Source organism: Plecotus auritus, assembly GCF_963455305.1.
Source record: "Plecotus auritus genome assembly, chromosome: 12".
In the NCBI taxonomy this organism is placed as follows: domain Eukaryota; kingdom Metazoa; phylum Chordata; class Mammalia; order Chiroptera; family Vespertilionidae; genus Plecotus; species Plecotus auritus.
Genome location: NC_137778.1, coordinates 6,212,722 through 6,233,240, shown reverse-complemented (window position 1 = coordinate 6,233,240; position 20,519 = coordinate 6,212,722). Strand labels below are relative to the sequence as shown.

Here is a 20,519-nt window from a genome sequence, read left to right as displayed (position 1 = left end):
AGACAATACCTGATTTTAGTTAGTTTTAATAAAGGACTAATGGTAACATGTGGAAAGTCACCCATATCCATAGTTTTGCCTGCTAACCCTGCTCCTCAGGAATTGTGCTCAAAATGAGCTAGCATTACTGGCATTTCTTGTCCTCTTAAGCATAACTGCCTTTCTGATTCCCACACTAATATTTATGGAAACAGTATACAGGCTGGTGAAGAACAGACTTAAGTCTAAACCTTGCTTCTGTCAGTTACTAGCTGAGTGATCTTGAGCAAATAAAATGTTTAACTCTCAGTTATCACATAAAGGGACTAGGAATAGTATGTACTTTATATTTTTATTAAATAAAAACTATAAATCAAGAAAGCACATGTGAAGTGCTTAGCACGAGAGACAAAAAGTGCTTAGTAAATTATTATTAATATAGCTCATTAGCATATTAATATGTCAATTAATATGTATTAATAAATTATTATTATTTATATGATCATTTAGTTGCATCACTCCAATATAAGTCTTCCAGGAGAACCCAGAGTGCTTTTCCCACTAGGTGTCTTTTTTATCCTAAAGGTGAAGGAGTTATGTGCCAAAGCAGACAAGCTGAAGCTTTCCCATCCTGCAGACGCACCTCAGATCCAACAGATGAAAGAGGATTTGGTCTCCAACTGGGAGCACATCCGTGGCTTGGCTACCATCAGATATGCAAAGCTGCAGGCTTCTTTTTGGTACAGAATTCTTTCTTTCTATTATTATATTTGTCTCTACAGAATTCAGGCATAATCCTCAAAACAGAAATGAAAGAGCAAAAGCAGTAAAACAACGAGGGACTCAAACTCCCTGCCCACTCAGTAGAGGCAAAAAGAAGTGTTAAGTTGCCAAGAGAAGTCTTTTACAGGCCTATACAATACTTAGCATGACACCTCTGCTCACCTGCACACCTTTCCCCTTCCTCTGTTTGTTTAGTTGTAAGATGCTATGAAGTGGCCCATGAAGCTGGGAAAGCAGCTCAAGAAATATCAAAATCTTGGTTCTAACTAAGGAACTGAAAGGAATTTCCAATCTGATGAGCATATTAATCATAAATCTAGAATTATTTCCTGAATGTGGGTTGGCTTGTCAAAAACATGGGTATCATTTCAGTAGTTAGTTTTGATGAGTCATTAAATCATCAGAAAATACTGCTTATCTTAATGTTATGATCTAAAATTAAATGGTGAGCATTTAATTATTTTGAACTGTTTTAGTGAGTTTTTTTATTAATAGGGTTAAGGGTGAACTCAGATACATGAGGCCTCCTCACCCTAACTCTAGTCCCCCTTCTCACAAGGTGCTTTTTTGTTTTGTTTCTATATTATGTGCTAATTTATCGGCCTCATTGGGAATACTTTACTTCAAGTGCCTCTGGGGTAGGTGTGACCTTGTGATGTTTGAGATGTAATGCCTATGTGCCTCATCACATGATGACATGTCTACCCAAGAAATACACAACCTGGAGTAAAGGACTTACAACTTGAACCATTAAAGGAACAGAGAGTCCATCAGGGGAAGGGGAGGGGTAGAATCAGGGCAAGGAGCATATTGCACCTTTAGCTCAACTCAACCCTAATCCTTCGACAAAGTCACTTTACATCTGGTTTCTCCTTCTTGACCTTGACCTTACCTCTCCCACAGGTACCAGCGTTTCTTATCTGACTATGATGAACTCTCAGGCTGGATGACAGAGAAGACTGCACTAATTAATGCTGATGAGCTGCCCACAGATGTGGCTGGCGGGGAAGCCCTACTGGACAGGCATCAGCAGCATAAGGTAAAGAGAAAAATCTTCCTCAATAGGAGGAAAAGAGAGGTGTCAAGAATGCCATAAAGTTCCTTGCTGCATTTTAAGACATTTTGTCTTGTGGCCACAGCATGAGATTGATTCTTATGATGACCGATTCCAATCTGCTGATGAGACTGGTCAAGCCCTGCTGGATGTCAACCATGAAGCCTCCAGTGAAATTTTAGAAAAGGTAATTTGTTTACCAGAATTTGTGAAATTTTGATGCATATTTAGCTCTCACTAGATCTCATAATAATATAATAATCTCTGAATGGAAAGAGGATAGACATCATATAAAGATGCACTGCTTCCTTCACATATTGCTATAGCTAAATTGAGCAATTTGAAATTCTCAGGACAAGATGTGTGCTTACCTCTGAATCTTTGTATCATCAACCTATTTAATTTCACCAACCTACATACAGCCTAATTTGAAGCCTCCATGCCATTTTTCCTTGTCACATATAATCTGCTTTGTTACTTTCCCATGATCATCTCTAGATTTTGAATTCTGTGAGGACTGCACCTCATTGATCTTTGGGTTCCCCAGGGTGCCTGGCGCATGTACTTTCTCTTTTCTCCTCAATACAATTTCAAATCAACAGATTCTCCTTTTTCTGTGTTTTTCAAATTCACATTAACCCAAAAGCTTTGAACATTCAGAATTCCACTAAGTAAAGAACTAGGTTTGCCATCATCCTAACCTCCTGGATCGCAGGGGCTCATCTCAACTATCTGACCCCTAAGAGACATTTTGCTCCAGTCACCAAGTCCCAGGAACTCTTTGGGATGATACTCAAAATAATACCTGTAGTTTTTTTGCATTTCTTTACATTCTAAGCACAGCCTCCAGTGCTGTGTGATGGATGACGTTGAGATAACCATAACTTGAATTTCCCCAGTAATTTATGGACACATTATAATGTGGCTTTTATTATTAACCATTTTCTACCAAAGGAATGATAGAACCCTACGTTTTTAAAAACCTACCTGTTATCCTGGGATTTTGAGAATTTGTGCTGCCCTTTTGGTGGAGCTCACAGCAGCTGTGGTTATAAACTGGAGTTTCCTGGGTAGATGCTTGGGCAAACATGGGCTTTTTTATGTGTTTGGTAATGTCACTTTTCTCTTTTTTTTGATGGTTCTTATTTGCTTTCAGAATAGGATGCAAACTTCTCAGTCTGGTAACTTAAGTGCTCTATGAACTTGAAATTCATCAAGTGTCCACTTTTTAAAGGCACATTAATTTCTCTGGAGCGCTTTGTATAACCTAACAATTACTTGGAATAATTACTTATTTGTGGCATTATGTTCTCCTACAATCCTGATTCTCCTCCCCACCCTTTAAATATCCAATTAGTAATATACCTCCCATATTTCTACTCCTTGGGTCTTCCAATCAGAATTAATCTTTTCTTGTTTATTTATGCATATTGAATGTGCTGTACCTCTTTTATGGTATTTATCCCATTTTCTTCTAAGATACATTTATTCACTTAGCTGTTGGAGCCTATAGAGAAAAGCCCATTTACTGTTCATTTTTGTATCCTTCAAAATATCTTGCATTTATTAGATGCTCAATAAAGTAGACTTCCTGTTTAGTAGACTGAGATAAATTAATTAAAGACCTTCCTGATACATTATCTTTTCCTTTCCAAAGATGACAAAACTTGCCAACAACTGGGCTGCCCTGCTGGATCTATGGGACAAGCGTCAGCATCAGTATGAGCAGTGCTTGGACTTGCACCTATTCTACCGTGACAGTGAGCAAGTGGACAGTTGGATGAGTAGACAAGAGGTAACAGGAAGGATTCAGCAAGTGTCCAGAAGCAGTTTTTCACCCCTTTTTTACCACCATGAGGAGTATCTACAATCTCACAACCATTTTCTTGGTCCTAAGCTTGTCCTGGGAACTGAAGAGTGAACCACAAAGGAAAGATTGACCCCCCTCTACTAGTATACAAGGCTCTTACTAGTCCCTCATGAACAAATGTATAGAAATAAATACCTAAATACATAGCAGAGAGTTTGATCTCAAATGAACATAAGAAAAAAATAATATCAAATTATAAAGGGGTTATGAAAATTGTGACGAGTCGGGCAGGATTAACCAGAGATTTTCTGGGGGATGTGAGTGGTCCTCGTGAGGCAGCTTCAAGAGCTCAGAATAGTGCGTACATTGGTTGGGAGAAGTCTATGTGAACAGACCTAGAGACAAAGGTGATTAGTTCTATGAGAGGCCTGGGAAGGAAGTCTGAAGCTCCTGCTGTTTGAGGTTCATCTCTAACTACTAAACTTTTCATGTTAGTTCCCATCGTGCTCTCCAACTCCCTCACCTCCTTCCTTAGTCCTTGTCTCAGAGATATTCCAAAGGCATGTTTTTCACCAGTGAGGTATAGCACAGGTGTGTCTTTCTGTCTTCTACAGGCTTTTCTGGAAAATGAGGACCTGGGAAACTCTCTGGGTGCTGTAGAAACCCTTCTTCAGAAGCATGATGACTTTGAAGAAGCCTTCACTGCCCAGGAAGAAAAGATCACAGTAAGAAATGGGCCCTGGTTTGGGTATTGGCTTCATGTTTACTAGTGTATCTTACTAATAAAAGCTTAGGTGGTCCTCATGTTGTCACACCATGATGCCCTCACACCATCACAAGATGGCTGCATGCACAGTGGAGGCAGGGTTCCCGTGGCCCCATGCCAGCCGCAGAGGCGAGACCCCCGGTTCCGGCCTATCTCTTTGGGGCAATCCAGCGAGAAGCCCCAGATGGGTGGTGGGGCCTACCTCTTTGAGGTGATCGATCGTGGGGCTCCCATAGTGTGAGAGGGCACAGGCAAGAATTTCGTGCACTGGGCCTCTAGTATATCATAACCTCCAACACTTATCCTTAGGGAGAATCACTCTTGTAACTATTAGATATAGCATGAGAATTATTCTTATGAGAAAACATCCAGAAAAATAATTATACTAATTTCTACCAATGCAGTATTTGTTCCACAAAAAAATAATTATAATTTTTAAAGTATTTATGACATTTATATTTTTGATCAAGTAAATGATTGTTTTTTTTTCTTCAGTATAAATAGAAACTATTATATCCATAGTTTGACATGTATTATTTTTTCCTTTCTAGTAATAGAGAGGGGAAAAAAACAACAACTAAATAATGTCGTTATTTTTCTTTATAAGCATATCTTCATCTTTGTATTTCTCATCTAATGCTACTACAATTTTCCTGTTAACTGTAAGTTACAATGTCTAGGAAAACTGGTCAATATATAAGCAGAGCCCAGAGAAATGTAAGAAAATTTTGTGGGTCCAATATATTGTATCTTTGGCTGTCTCCTAGGATGGTACTGGTTGAAAGTCACACATAGGCACACATGCCACCATCATTGCAATAACTAAAATAACAATCAAATTCTAAGTCTTTCCTGTTAATCATCAGACATATAATTCTTTGGTTTATTCTCATTGGTAAAAGCAAATAGTATCAAATAATTTTTTTAGTTATAAAGTGTTATCATTTATTTTAGATTATTTTCCTAGTATGAATTAATTAATCTATCTTTCACTCCAGCAGTTTTTGGGGGCTCCATAAATAAATATAAGTAAAAATTTACCTCTACAGACGTATGGGCAACTGGCTGTTGGCAGCAGGCTTGGTGCCCTGAACCTTTGGCTGACCTGCCTCAGGCTTGATGCTGGGGGAAGCTGTCCTCACTTTGCAGTGTGCTCCCTCCATATGCATCCAGGCCAAGCACAGGCAGCCTTCAACTGCAGATCACTTTGTACCTCCTAACAGGGAGCCCTGGGACAGTTACCAGCAGCATCTAACACTGATCTGCACTGAAGTTCCTTCAAAGAAATCACAGAAACAACACACTCAGTGACCAGTGTAAGACCACCAATTAGCTCTACAAGTGGTACACTGAAAGGAGATCTTTATAGACACCAAATTCCACGGGGGCAAATCTTGCTCCATGGGGTCAGCTGTGCATAGGAGCCATTCTCAACAGCTAGCCAGTCTAAGGGTCATTCTGAATCACTGATATACCAATAGCAACTAAGGCTCAACTACAACAAAAGGGCACACACAACCCACACAAGGGACAACCTGGAGTACCTGGCCCAGGTGATTGAGGAGGATGTATCACTAGGCTCCAAAGAATCCCAAATACACAGGCCACCCAGCAAGACTGAGAGACATAGCAGATTTACCGAATACATAGAAACAAACACACAGAGACAGATAAAATGGGGAGATAAAGAAACATATCCCAAATGAAAGAACAGAAAAAAATCTCCAGAAAAGGTACCAAATGAAATGGATGCAAGTACTCTATCAGATACAGAATTCGAAATGCTGATTATAAGGATGGTCAAGGAACTGAGAGGAAAAATATGTCAATTCAGTGAGAACATCAACAAAGTGATAGCATAAAAAAGGACATAGAAACCACAAAAAAGAACTAGTCAGATACAAAGAATACAGTAACTGAAATGGAGAATACACTAGAAGAAATCAACAGAAAATTAGATGAAGCACAGCATTAAATCAATGATTTGGAAGACAAGGTAACAGAAAACACCCAATCAGAAGAACAAACAAACAAAACAAAAAAATGAGGATTATTTAAGAGACCAAAAAAAACCCAAAAACAAACACATCAAGCACAACAGTATCCACATCACAGGGTCATCATGAGAAAAAGGAGAATGAGCAAGACATTCATTAGAATCTGCTTGGGAAAATAATGACTGAAAACTTTTCTAACTTGGTGAAGAAAAAGATATTCATTTCCAGGAAACATAGCCTGTTTCAAACAAGATAAACCTAAAGTGGCTCACTCCAAAACACACCATAATTAAAATGGCAAAAGTTAAAACAAAGAGAAAATCTTAAAAGCAGCAAGAAAAAAGCATTTAGTTACCTACAAGGAAGCTCCCATAAATCTTTCCGCTGATTTCTAACAGAACTTTTCAGGCCAGAAGGGATTATCATGAAATATACAAAATGATGAAAACCAAGAACCTACAACCAAGACCAGTCTATCCAGCAAGACTATTATTTAAAATTAAAGAAGAAATAAAAAGTTTCTCAGGCAAGAAAAGCTAAATGAGTTTATCACCACCAAACTAGTATTACAGGCAATGTTAAGGGACATCTAGAAAGAGAAAAGAAGGAGAAGAAGGAGGAGAAGAAAGAGAAAAGGAAGATAAATATGAATAATAAAATGACAATAACTACATTCTATCAATATTCATTCCAAATGTAAATGAATTAAATGCTTGGATCAAGAAAAAATAGCCATTCTCACCAACTCTTAATTCAAAATAATACTGAAAGTCCCAGTCAGAGCAATCAGGCAAAGATAAATATCACATGGTCTCACTCATTTGTGGAATATAATGAACAACATAAACTGATGAACAAAAACAGATCCAGAGACAGAGAAACATCGATCAGACCATCAAACCTCAGAGGGAAGGTAGGGGAGGGTGGGGGTAAGGGGGAGAGATCAACCAAAGGACTTGTATGCATGCATATAAACCTAACCAATGGACACAGAAAACAGGGGGGTGAGGGCATGAGTGGGGGGGATGGGGGGTAATGGGGGGATAAGGACACATATGTAACACCTTAATCAATAAAGAAATTTTTTAAAAAAGATAAAAACACACAAAAGAAAACAAGACAAAAACACCAGACACACACACACACACACACACACAATCCAATTAAAAAATGGCAGAGGACCTGAATAGACACTTCTCCAATATCGAGATGACCAACACACATATAAAAAGATGTTCATCCTCACTAATCATCAGAGATATGCAAATTAAAACCACAATGAGATATCACTTCACACCTATCAGATGGTTATCATCAATAAATCAACAAACAAGTGTTGGAGAGAATGTGGAGAAAAGGGAACTCCTGCACTGTTAATGGGAATGCAGATTGGTGCAGCCACTATGGAAAACGGCATGGAGGTTCTTCAGAAAATTTATAATAGAACTAAGGTCTACATTTTAAAATATAATTTATAACAGAAATTAGAATTAGGACCGCTTTCCATGTTACCATGATTCCTTCTTTAAATAGCTACCCAAACTGTGGCCACATACTCATGGATGGTCACTGAGTTAAAACAACCCTGTGTTCTTTTGTTTTGTTTTTCAGACATTAGACAAGACTGCAACCAAACTGATTGACAATGATCATTACGATTCAGAGAACATCGCTTCTATCCGGGATGGGGTATGTTCAAGGGCTCATCTGTGCGTGTCTGTGCACTAGGTCAGGGAAAGTGCTGGGGCTGGGTGACCGATGTGAGCAGTGAATCTCCCGTGTCCACCTTTGGTTGAGCTGACAATGAGTTTGCTCCTGGTTTTGCAGCTGCTGGCTCGCCGAGATGCCCTGCGTGAAAGGGCTGCCACTCGGCGCAGGTTGCTGGAGGACTCCCTGCTTTTGCAGCAACTGTATCAGGACTCAGATGACCTGAAGAACTGGATCAACAAGAAGAAAAAGCTGGCAGATGATGAAGATTATAAGGTAGGCAGGGTTTCCCAGCCCTGGACATATTCATCAGGATTTGTTAGTTTCATGGAATTACAGTCTTAAAGCTGAAAGGACCACAGTATTCAGTTAGTAAGCCTCACCTCACAGAGAGGAGACAGAGTATCGGAGAAGGGCAATGGTTCCCCTAAGGCTCTACAGATAAGGAAGAGCTGAGAATCTAGTTTCTGGTTTTCGTATACCCTGCTGCCCATCACCCTTCTTTTCTGGCACAAAATTTCCAAAGGGCCTTAATGGAATGGTGCAAAGGAGGCACTGCTCCTTACTGAGCTCTTTGTTGACCTTTTGTCACCTCTACTGCTCCCCTCTGCACCCTTACAGTAGAAAGACATTGTGTTTAATCCTAATGGACACTCACATTTCCTGGAAGCTACTTGGGGTTGGTATAATATAGACAGAGTTTTGTAGCTTGAAGGGAACAACCCCTAATTTTATAGATGAGAAAACCAGGGGCATAAGTTGTGAAGTCAGTTGCCCAAAGTTACCCAATTATTCAGAAGGCAATTTAAAATAAGGGGGTTAGAGGCATGAATGTTGGAGAAGGTGAACTTGGGCTTCTTTGGGAAATTCCTATATTGTCATTTATTCTTAAATGTATACCTCAGGTCCTTTTGTTCATATATCTGTATAGAACTATTAGAACTACTCTCTTATCTGAACCTTTTACTCTTTCTGGAAAACTCAGCACCATCTGCTTGTGTTCTCTACAGGAGTTATGGTTCTGGTGCTTTTAGGGTCAACATCTCTTCTACATGGAGCAAAAGGATGGGTGTAGATATACTAGGACAGAATGGACCATCATTTTCATCCTTCATGACAGCTCTGATTGATTGTTATTTCTTGTGTGAGGTGTCGTGTCCAAAACAATTCCAGGTTCAGTAGAAATAATTTTAGGGATTGATTAGCCACATGTATAGAAGGAAAAATTAGTCACATGAGTTTCCTAAGCAGTCTCTGACTCTGTACTAGGACAAGGACAGTTCTGTCTTCTCTCTTCTCTCTAGGACATAGTGAGAAGTAGCCCCTGTCCTCAAAATAATGTTTCCCCCTCATTTTTCAAGTAATGATTTTCTTTTCCCTTTTTTTTTTTTTTTTTGCCTTGTCTCAGGATACACAGAACTTGAAGAGCCGGGTTCAAAAGCAGCAAGTCTTTGAAGAGGAATTGGCAGCTAATAAGACCCTACTCAGTAACCTAGAGAAGACTGGCCAGGAGATGATTGAGGGTGGCCACTACGCCGCTGACAGTGTGGCTGCTCGGCTGGCGGAAGTCGCCAGCCTGTGGGAGCAATTGCTGGAGGCCACAGCGCAGAAAGGTGAGGAGCAGAGGTTTCGTTGAAAGGCTAATTCTTAAATTCTGAAACCTACCACATTCATCTTCACCTTCACCTCCTTGAATTTGCCTGGTGACCTCTATGAGAAAGATGCTACTCATCTGCTTCCCTGTGTCTTCCTCCATTAGTCAAGAAGTTTTCAAAGTCCAACCTAAGTTTATCACACTATACACTTACAAATTTTATGTTTTCTTCATGCACGTAGTTTTTTTTACTGAAACTTCTTTTGTTTTCTTCACTTTTTTTCATTCTTAAAAATTTTTCTTTTTTTAAATATATATTTTATTGATTGATTTCAGAGAGGAAGGGAGAGAGAGAGAGAGAGAGAGAAAGAGAGAGAGAAAGACATCAATGATGAGAGAGAATCATTGATCGGCTGCCTCCCTCACATCCCCGCACTGGGGATGGAGCCCACAACTGGGGCATGTGCCCTTGACCGGAAACAAACCTGGACCTTTCAGTCTGCAGGCCGACACTCTAAAATTTTTCTTGATAAATATTCAGCAACTATGAATTCTATATTGTCTATGCACCTAACACTAGTGTCCCTAAATTAAGGTTTTGGTTCCATAGACAAGACAAGATATTATAACCTAGGTAAATTTAACATTAAAAGATTGTCAGTGCCAAATGTGATATTTCCACAATGTTTTATTTTTATAAAAAGGGCTTGATGACTTTGTTGTTGTTTGTTTTTTATCTGTCTTGAAGTGCTCAGGCTGCGCAGTAAGCTCTTTTAAAAACTCCCAAGTATCTGCTTGAATGTTTCTACTAATTTGAATTTACCTGGTGACCTCTAGGCCAGTTTTCTCTAGGTTAATTATAATCAGTTATAATTAACACAAATAATGAGGTTCTCTTATTAATATTCTCCTTGTTCTGAACATGCTCTGTGGACATGGCTCTGTCCTGGGTAGAGAAGGGGTCATACTGATTTTGTTTGATGTCATTCTGAAAAGTAGGGGGCAAATCCAACTTGACTGTAACAATAAGAAATCGCCATACAGTAATTGCTACACAGAAATAATGTAAATAATTGCTATAAGTTCATATAATTAAAATTTTATCAAGGAACAGTGTGCATAATTAAGACTGTTTTTGGAAGAGAAAGTTGTGGTGCCTGGTTTTTGATGAGGGACAGGCACTAAGAGGGGCTAACAAAGTTCTGAGAAAGACATTTATAAGAAGACGCTTCAAAATTGTAAACGGAGCCAACCCCAAGAGTTATACTTCTCTTGGAAAATGCAGTGTTTGGGTTTAAATCCCCTTGAAAAGGAGGTCTCAACGGAGAGCAAGAAATGACATACGAAAACACCCAAGCTGTTTAAAATCTAACAGCAGCCCTGTACCTCACTGGGGATTAACTTACCATTTTTCTTCATTTTGAGAACACTTTATTTGAAGACAAATACCAAGAAGTTCTACAAATTTAAAGTGATTTCTTGTATGATGTCATATGCTAGTTATTTTTTTCATTGGATTATCAAAATATATTTCTGCTTAAGTTGGTGGGAGGTATTATTATTTGTCATGAGAAGCAGTTACAGTACCTGTCCTATACTTGATGTCCTTTCCCAGGGACCCAGTTGTTTGAAGCTAACCAGCAGCTGCAATTTGAAAATAATGCCGAAGACCTGAAGCGCTGGCTAGAGGAGGTGGAATGGCAGGCCACCTCGGAGGATTATGGGAAAGGCCTGGCTGATGTACAGAATCTACTCAGGAAACACAACTTCTTGGAGTCTGGAGTAGCTGCTCGTCAGGTTTGTTGCTAGCTCTTCACCAGTTGTAGGCCAAAGCACCTGCATATCCTCTGAGCAAACTCATCCCAAGTAATTATTATTAAGAGAAAGAGGTCAAGAAATTAAAGGTAAAAATTCAAAGATTTTAGTTGGTAAACAGTGTCTCCCCAATATTTCCTTTTATACAGCCATTCTCCTGGTTGTCTGGTGTCTCTTGTCAGAACACCATGGCTGAGATAAGGCTTTATTGACTCTTCTTGATATAATACTGCATACTCAATCCAGAACCATGGATTTTATATATAGCCTGCCAATTACTAGTTATGTGATCTTGGGTGTGTCTTTTCAACTTTTCACACCTCCATATCCTCACCTATAAAATAAGGGTTTGGATAAAATTGACTCTTCTTGTTTGAGCATTCTGCAGTTCAAAGCTTGAACATATCTTTCATCCTACCGGTTTTGTTTGTTTGGTTTAGTTTAGAAAGTTGAAACCTGTACAAGTAACATGACTTCATAGAGAACATTAATACCAGGGCCAGGACAGTGACACAGATGTCTAGGCTCTTAATTTCAAGTTACGCCCCCTGGAGTCCCCCCAGACTGTTATTTAAAATGCATGTATCTAGTAAGTTTCTAGACTATAGACACTGTACATATGAGTTTCCAGAAACCTTAATGGAAATTCAATTCCAGTTGACTCAATTTTTCAACCTTGGGAATCTTAGCTTGTGTTTTAAAATGATTCTGCTGTTTCCTAGAAGGTCTCACTAATCTGTCTTGTTAAAATACACTTTTATGATATTTACTTTTTGGTCACTTTGGGTGAAATGGGAAAGAAAGAACAATCTACAGAAAACAGAGCCAACAAATGCAATCGTTTATACGGCTCTAAGAATAGCTTGATGGAGCTTGAAATAGGCTAGGGATAGAAAAACACAAACTGTGATGATGGCTTGAAATCTAACATGGAGGGAGAGAGTTTGGAACAGATTTTCAAAGGATTTGATGAAAGATAAACAAAAACATACAAAGAGGAAGGACAGCATGTGTAAATACATAATAAATATGTGACCCTTTGGGGAAATTTAAGGCATCTAATCACCAGGAATTGGTTCTCCTGGTTGGAAAAGAGGCTAAGATATGTGCTTGCAAAAGAAATTTCAAATATGGGATATTATAGTTAGGAAGGATCTTAAATGCCCTCTAGCCCAAAGTCCTCATTATATAGATGAGGACACTAAAATTAAAATAGGTAAAAGAGCTTTTCCAAGATCAAGTGGCAACTAACTGGTAGCCAAGAATAGAAGTCACGTCTTCTATCTTCTTAGTCTTGGCACCTTCCACAACACTAGAGGTTTTCAAATAATGCAGTAGATCCATAATGATGATGATAATGATGATGTTTCAAAATCACTCTAGTACACTATGATGTTTTCAAAGTTAGAGTATCCTAGGAGATGAGAAGAGTTGGCTAGTGAGAGATACTAATTTTAATTCTTTAAGGAGCATTTACTATTTTATGGATAAGTGTGTATATGTCTTAAGAAGGTATTGATGGTTAATGGTTTGTTCCAAATTGAGACAAGATATATCAAAACCTTTATAGGTTGAGAATTGGATATCAAATAGAATAAGTAAAATCAGCACTTACTGTTCATTTACCTCTTGAAGAACTTTTTTGGTGCACTTTTGTAATTTTTTATTTTAATTTATGTTTTAATGAATTCATTGGGGTGACACTGGTTAACTGAACCATACAGATTTCAGGTGCACAATTCCACAACGCACCATCTGTACACTGTACTGTGCACTCGCCACCCCAAGTGAAGTCTCCATCAACCACCAGAAGAAGTTTCCTTATGTACCTCTTTCCCCTACCCCAGCAAAAAGGCAAAACAAGCAGACAAACAAAAATCCTATCTGCTTGCTTCTGCCAGGCCATTTATAGTTGACCTCACTAATAAGAAGGAACACATCTGTGTATCTATTTTAGAGTATAGAATACAGCTAAAGTTTTCTTTCCAGGGAGATCTTTTGGAACCCGGTTTCTGTATTTCTCCTTTCTTAGATAACAGCTCAAATGAGGACTGTGATTTATTCCATTTCACACAACTGGGTATTGACCAAGGCGTGCCTTTACATTTCTTTTTCTGAAGTTTTGACATTTGTTTTGTGGCATCACGTGTAATCTCATAGGAATCATTCCTGCTATGCAACAGACTTCAGCCTCAGAGGTGTCTATGTTATTTACAATTATAGCTCATTTTAAAGGGAGATGAAGAGGATGAAAGGGGAACTGAGATTGAAAAAGCCCGGCACCATTTTCCTTGGGACCAAATTTATCAATAGTCCCACACAGTTAAGGTTCTATAGCTCTGGTATCTCTGCTTTTCTTGGCACACATCATAAATATTTAGTCCTTTCTGAAATGGGGTTTGAAAGTTACTTTTGAAGCATAGTAACCTCCATCTTGGGTAAAAACTGCTATTTAAAATTTTAACCCTGCTATTCTGGCTTCTGTAAATGTTTGCTTGCTTAAATAATAGGGAAAAATAACACTACTCCCATTCCAGAGAGGCCATAAACTATGCCCCAGACAGAGTTGTCAGTGTTGGCACTGTTGTGGAACAAGCACAAGTGAATGACCACTGGAGTCCAGACCAAATTAAAATTTAGGGAGCCTTTATTAGCCAACCGGCCAGCCGGCGACTACTCTGCCTTTCTCCATGCAGGGAGTCCAGAGAGCAGCCCTGACCCTTTGTGCAGGACCACTTTCAAGCACATTTACCAGAGCAAGCAACCCAGGACAAAACAGTTTTTCCTAAGCAACATCAGGATCATGCCATTGACGACCATGTTATTTACAGGGTCATCCTGTTCTTCAAAAAGCTGACAGTGTTCTATGAAAGAAGGCCTACGTGCTGGGAAGGGGCCATGAGACCGTATCTCAAGGCCTGGCCTGGTGTCAGCACTGACAACTCTATCTGGGGCATAGTCCATGGCCTCTCTGGAATGGGAGTAGTAAGCATGCTCAAAAATCCCCACTCTCTAACAGCACCAGGACAGGCCTTGAGATATGGTCTCACTGCCCTGTCCCAGCACAGAGGACTTTTTCTCAGAAGGTCCGGAAGTCTCGTTCCAAATTTGGAAGACAAAGAGCTGAAAAAACATATAAATAGGAAAGACTTCCACCATATTGGGCCCCAGAATTTGAGAAGCAATATTTTCTCTGGGCCCGTTAGCACTAGCGAAATGAAAAAGGCTCCAAATAAATTTGGCTTATTGGTTAAGGCGTCTTCTGATTTACAATATAACACTTTCCCACAAATCGCTCTTTTAGATTGATGAAATGGTCCTCAAAGTAGCAACCCCTTCCACTCAAGTTCACTGATTTGATTAGAAGTCCTAACACAGTACATAATGGGGCTGATTCTCCCTATGGCCTCTCACCAAACCCTCATCCCTTTCTACTAAATGGCAGGATTTCCTGACACACATTCAATGTCTTCCTTAGGAACAAGTTGACACCATCACAGACCTGGCGACGTATTTTGAAGAAACTGGTCATCCCGATGCTGGGGACATACGGGCAAGGCAGGAGTCCCTGGTTTCCCGGTTTGAAGCCCTGAAAGAACCACTGGCAACCAGGAAGAAGAAGCTCATTGACATTCTTCGCCTGCAGCAGATTTGCAGAGACACTGAGGATGAGGAGGCCTGGATCCAAGAGACCGAACCTTCAGCAGCTTCCACCCTCCTTGGTTAGTACAGACAGAGCGAGTGTAGCCGTAAGGCGAGCCCCAAGGTCTGCAGATGGTTTGAAGGATCTGGGATACAATAGCAGGGTGGGGCAAAGTTTGCTCTCAGCTCCTTCCAATCTTCCATAAGAAATTGTTTTAAAAATTGGAACTTAAAAGTTTATGTCCTAAAATCGACATGAACTTAAGGTCTTTTGGAAGAGCTAGAGTGCTCTGCTCTTGGCTACTTGCTCTAACTTAGGTTATTGCCAAGGTTCTTGGCTGAGCAGTCATGGTTAGTGTTTGAGGTACCAAGAGTTTTTGTCTATATTGTTGATGAATCCCTTTTATAACCAAATGAGCTATTACAAATATAAAAGGGGTGAAGTAGCAGATAAAGGACACATTTTCTTTTTCTTGGAAGCTATCAGTTTACCATTGTCAGTGCCAGGACACTTGCATTGAAATAGAGAAAAAAGTGGACATAAATATAATGTAAACTTAGTATGCACGTATTGGGAACATCTATAAGGGTCCCAGCCGTGGGCAAACTACGGCCCGCGGGCCGGATCCAGCTGTTCTATCTGGTTCTCTTGCTCTCCCCTCCGCTCCTTTACTTTGAATTTATATTAGTTCACACAAACACTCCATCCATGCTTTTGTTCCGGCCCTCTGGTCCAGTTTAAGAACCCATTGTGGCCCTCGAGTCAAAAAGTTTGCCCACCCCTGGTCTAGACAATGGAAGGCTATTCTTGGAAAACTTCCGAGAAGAGAAAGATCTCTTTGAAAGGTGGACAGCATAGAACGTTTCTAGAGAGGCATTTAGTGTGAAGTATAGGGAAGGAAATTTTGAAGGAAAAAGAGGTGAAACATGGATGGGAGACAGATGGGATTCACTAGGGATCTAGGAAGATGGAGGAAATTAATAATACATAGTATTTATTATATACTTTTTAATGATAAGCAATGAGCCCAGCCAGTGTGGCTCAGTGGTTGAGTTTGACCTATGAACCAGGAGGTCATGGTTCAATTCCCACTCAGGGCACATACCCAGTTTGCAGGCTCAATCTCAAGTAGGGGGCATGCAGAAGGCAGCCAATCGATGATTCTCTGTCATCATTGATGTTTCTATCTCTTTCTCCCTCTCCCTTCCTCTCTCTGAATTCAATAAAAACATATTTTAAAAAATCTGATTGATGTTAAGCAATGAGTGAGGCACTTTTCATGTTATATTTAATCCTTACAAACAAGAATTTAAAACAACTAACATTGTGCCAATTTTATGATGAAAATAACTAAATTTAGAGGATTTAATAACTCCTTGACACCTATAGAAATTAGAAGTGGAAGACCCTGACTTTTGTACCACAATATTCTGAAAGAAAATCGGTTGCATAATATTGGAAGTTGATCTGGAAAGTTACTTACCTTTCTACTATCTTCCAAAGAGAATAGTGATTTATTTATTTATTTGTTTTTGTTAGGGAAAGAATAGAATTTTCTTAGTACAGAGAGGCAAGGGAAATAAGAAAACTGAGCAGAGTTAACTCAGACAAATGGGATAGATTTCAGCAAGCCCACTCAGTGTCTAGAACCTCAAAGGAAAGAACTGGTAGATTCAAGAGTAGAGTAGCCTCTTCTTATTGCGTACACTACAACAACACCAGACCTTAAACTTATTTTTCCTCTGTAGGCAAGGACCTGATTACATCAAAGAATCTTCTGAATAGACACCAGGTCATCCAGGCTGACATTGCCAGCCATGAGCCACGCATCCGAGTGATAACAGAGAGGGGAAACAAGATGGTGGAGGAAGGTATGTATGATTCAGATTGAGTTGAACAATCATCCCTATGCCAAACTCTAGGGATTTGAGATCCACCTTACCATCTAATACAGAAATTCCCTTTGGGCATTTCTGACAGATACAATGTTTGTATCTACCTAATAAAAGAGTAACATGCTAATTTACCATACCTTTGCGACGCCCACCAGCCAATCAGGAATGAGCATGCAAATTAACCCAACAAAGATGGCGGGTTAATTTGCATACATGGGCGCTGAGTGGCCGGGGGCGGGGTGGGATGCAGGTGTTCAGCCCCACCCGCGGCAGCTCCGGGCCTCTGAGCAGCATAGAAAGGTGGAAAGGTGGCTCCAGCCGTATTGAAGGCGGTGCCGGCAGCCAGGGAAAGGAAGGCCCATTCTGGCACAAATCTTCATGCATCAGGCTTCTAGTTATTAAAATAAAGTACATTACCCTAATAATCAATATAATTTTCTGTAGGAGTTATAAAATTCAGAATTTAAGGTCCAAATCCCATAAAACAAATCAAATAGTTTTCCCCTATGGGAACTTCCAAGTCTGTAAAGACATGTCTGAGGTTCCCACTGTCTTATAGTCATGGTAAGTAAGTAGCACCACTTCTTCACATTTTTTGCTTTAATTGTCTCAATGTCTTTCCTCTTCCTGGTCTCCCATCTTCACAAACCCCTACTGGTTAAATGTTGTTCAGAACCAAATATCAAACACCAGGTGTGGTATAACCAATGCAGACTAAATTAGGATTCTCCCTCTATTGACTCAAAAATAAATTGCTGCCAGTGTCCAGCTATCAAAAGTATACTTTAAAAGAGTGCTGAACAAAATTTCAGAGCTCAGTTGAGTGATTCAAACCTAAAAATATTTGTTTGGTATTCCTATTTTACTGTAGTGACTTGTCTTATTATTATTTTTAATCTCTAGCTGTAATTGTGAATTTTATCTATTTCTATTTCGTTTAGTTACATGTATTTTGAAGCCCTGTTATTAGATTCATGTATATAGGCTTGTTATGTCTTCTTGATGAATTTAAATTTATAACACTGTGGTATAGCCCTTCTTATCCCTGGTGTCACCCTAAAGGCTACTTAGGACAACTTCAGCATAGCCACTCTAAGTGTCTTTGGCTCCTGTTTGCATAATATGGATTTCTCCATCCTTTTGCTTGAGCTCTGTTTCTTTATATTACAGCAGATATTTTATCGCGCTTGCTTCAGCAGCACATACACTAAAATCAGAACAATGCAGAGAAGATTAGCATGGCTCCCGTGCAAGAATAAAGCAGATTTCTTATAGGCAGCATAGACTTAGGTTTTGCTTTTATTTTATGCAATCTGCTCATCTTTCCTTTTAATTGGAACAGTTAGACCCTTACATTTAAAGCAATTATCAATATGGATAAATTTAAATGTAACATTTTGATATTTTTTCCTTTGTCCATCCGTTTCTGCTTTCTTTGGATTAGCAGTGTATTTATTATAATTTTATCTACTGTCTCTATTTGTTTATTAGCTATAGTCCTGTGGTGTGTGTATGCATGCGCGTGCATGTGCTTTATTCTAGGGCAGCGATTCTCTAAGTTTGTTTTATGGTTTTCATCATGATGCTAAGACATTTGCCTTTTTCACACTCATTCTTTCCTATGTGTACAGTGAAGATTTCTGGGGGTCTAATGGCTAATGGAATATATATTTGTGTATACATTTAAATATTTTTTATTTGATTTCTGATATGGCATTTACCCATAGATATAACCATATATAAAAAAGCTTAAAGTGGTCCCCAATAATCTTTAAAATTATAAAGGAATCCTGGAAGTAAAATTTTAAGACTAATCAATTTAATCCTCTAGAGCAGGGGTCGGGAACATCTGGCCCGCAGGCCATATAAGGACCAAGAAATCATTTGGTCTGGCCCTGCCAAGGCATTAGGGGTGAGTTAATTAAATGTTTGACCAAATACATATAGCAGGCTAATTTTTATTTATTTATTTTATTTTTTTAATTTTTAATTTAATAAATCTTTATTGTTCAGATTATTACAATTGTTCCTCTTTTTTCCCCCATAGCTCCCCTCCACCCGGTTCCCACCCCACCCTCTGCCCTTACCCCGCCCCCCCCCCCCGCACTGTCCTCATCCATAGGTGTATGATTTTTGTCCAGTCTCTTCCCTCACCCCCCACACCCCTTTCCCCCCGAGAATTGTCAGTCCACTCTCTTTCTATGCCCCTGATTCTATTATATTCAGCAGTTTATTCTGTTCATCAGATTTTTTTATTTACTTGATTTTTAGAAGCAGGCTAATGTTTAAGGTGACAGTTTTGTATGGCCCAAGAGTGATGTTAGAAATGTCCAAATGGTCCTTGGCAGAGAAAAGGTTCCCGGCCCGGCCCTGAGGGACCTCTCTGCATATCTCTGAAGCTCCATCTCTGGGCAGCACTTTTCTCTCAGCACCGGGTTCCACAGGCTCTGCCTGTCTTGTCTTCCCATAACTCATTTCTGTTTCCTCCACTCAGTGTGATCGCTAGTTCTGTCTGGGTTACCCCTCCCCGCTCCAGCGCCCCCTCTCCACACACTACAGTCTAGATTAGAAACTGATCCAGGCATACACTATGGCAGTCACAGGTCCTGCCTCATTTCTTCCCCTTCTCTCAGGAGTCACAATCCTCTGCCTATTGTTTGAAAATCATTGTATTTGATAGTTTTCTGTCCTGTTTTCTAATTGTTTAGGTGCAGAATAATTCCTGTAGTAATATGCCCTTTATAGACAGAAATGGGAATATGTTGAATTTTCTGTTTAGTCTAGAGAATACATGTGTTTGGAACACCGAGTAACACCCACACATGGGCATTTTGTTTTCAGGTCTGTGTAACAGAACATAGCACTTAATTAATCACCATATAGACACACTTACACCACCACACATACACATCTATCCCTCATTAGCATCCAGCATCCTAATTTCCAGAAATCTAGGTAAAATGGCAGATTGAGTACATCAAGCATCATCCTCACACCTTCCTTTCTCCCCAAGATCACCAAAAGGATTGAATTGTAGTGAATGATAATGAGGGTCACACTAACCTTTTCTATCTGCTCCATAGGACACTTTGCTGCAGAAGATGTGGCCTCCAGGGTCAAGAGCTTGAATGAGAATATGGAGTCTCTCCAAGGCCGAGCTGCTAGGCGGCAGAATGATCTTGAGGCCAATGTCCAGTTCCAGCAGTACCTGGCCGACCTGCATGAAGCAGAGGCATGGATTAGAGAGAAGGAGCCCATTGTAGACAACACTAACTATGGGGCTGATGAAGAAGCAGCTGGGGTAAGGCAGACATGGGGATGGACGTTGGCTAGTGTTCACCAAATTAATTTGGGACATTTACAGGTTTTGTTAGGTTATTCGGGTATTTCAGAGTGATATGATAGCTTTTGGATATCACCTGATACCCTCCAAGTTGGCAGAGATCCCAAAAGATACATTACATTTTCCCAATCCC

The 20,519-nt window shown here is 39.6% G+C and overlaps 1 protein-coding gene across 1 annotated transcript in view; it reads left to right on the top strand.

Moving 5' to 3' along the window:
- SPTA1 (spectrin alpha, erythrocytic 1) overlaps positions 1-20,519 on the top strand; it is a gene marked incomplete at both ends in the record, with an annotated part of 69,978 nt that overhangs the window by 7,328 nt on the left and 42,131 nt on the right. The window contains 12 exons of the mRNA XM_080648422.1: positions 565-719; positions 1,666-1,801; positions 1,902-2,003; positions 3,474-3,611; positions 4,241-4,351; positions 8,001-8,078; positions 8,217-8,372; positions 9,505-9,709; positions 11,306-11,487; positions 14,984-15,227; positions 16,897-17,019; positions 20,127-20,344. Of these exons, the coding sequence (XP_080504548.1) occupies positions 565-719; positions 1,666-1,801; positions 1,902-2,003; positions 3,474-3,611; positions 4,241-4,351; positions 8,001-8,078; positions 8,217-8,372; positions 9,505-9,709; positions 11,306-11,487; positions 14,984-15,227; positions 16,897-17,019; positions 20,127-20,344 (1,848 nt within the window). The remainder of the gene's footprint in view (positions 1-564; positions 720-1,665; positions 1,802-1,901; positions 2,004-3,473; positions 3,612-4,240; positions 4,352-8,000; positions 8,079-8,216; positions 8,373-9,504; positions 9,710-11,305; positions 11,488-14,983; positions 15,228-16,896; positions 17,020-20,126; positions 20,345-20,519) is intronic.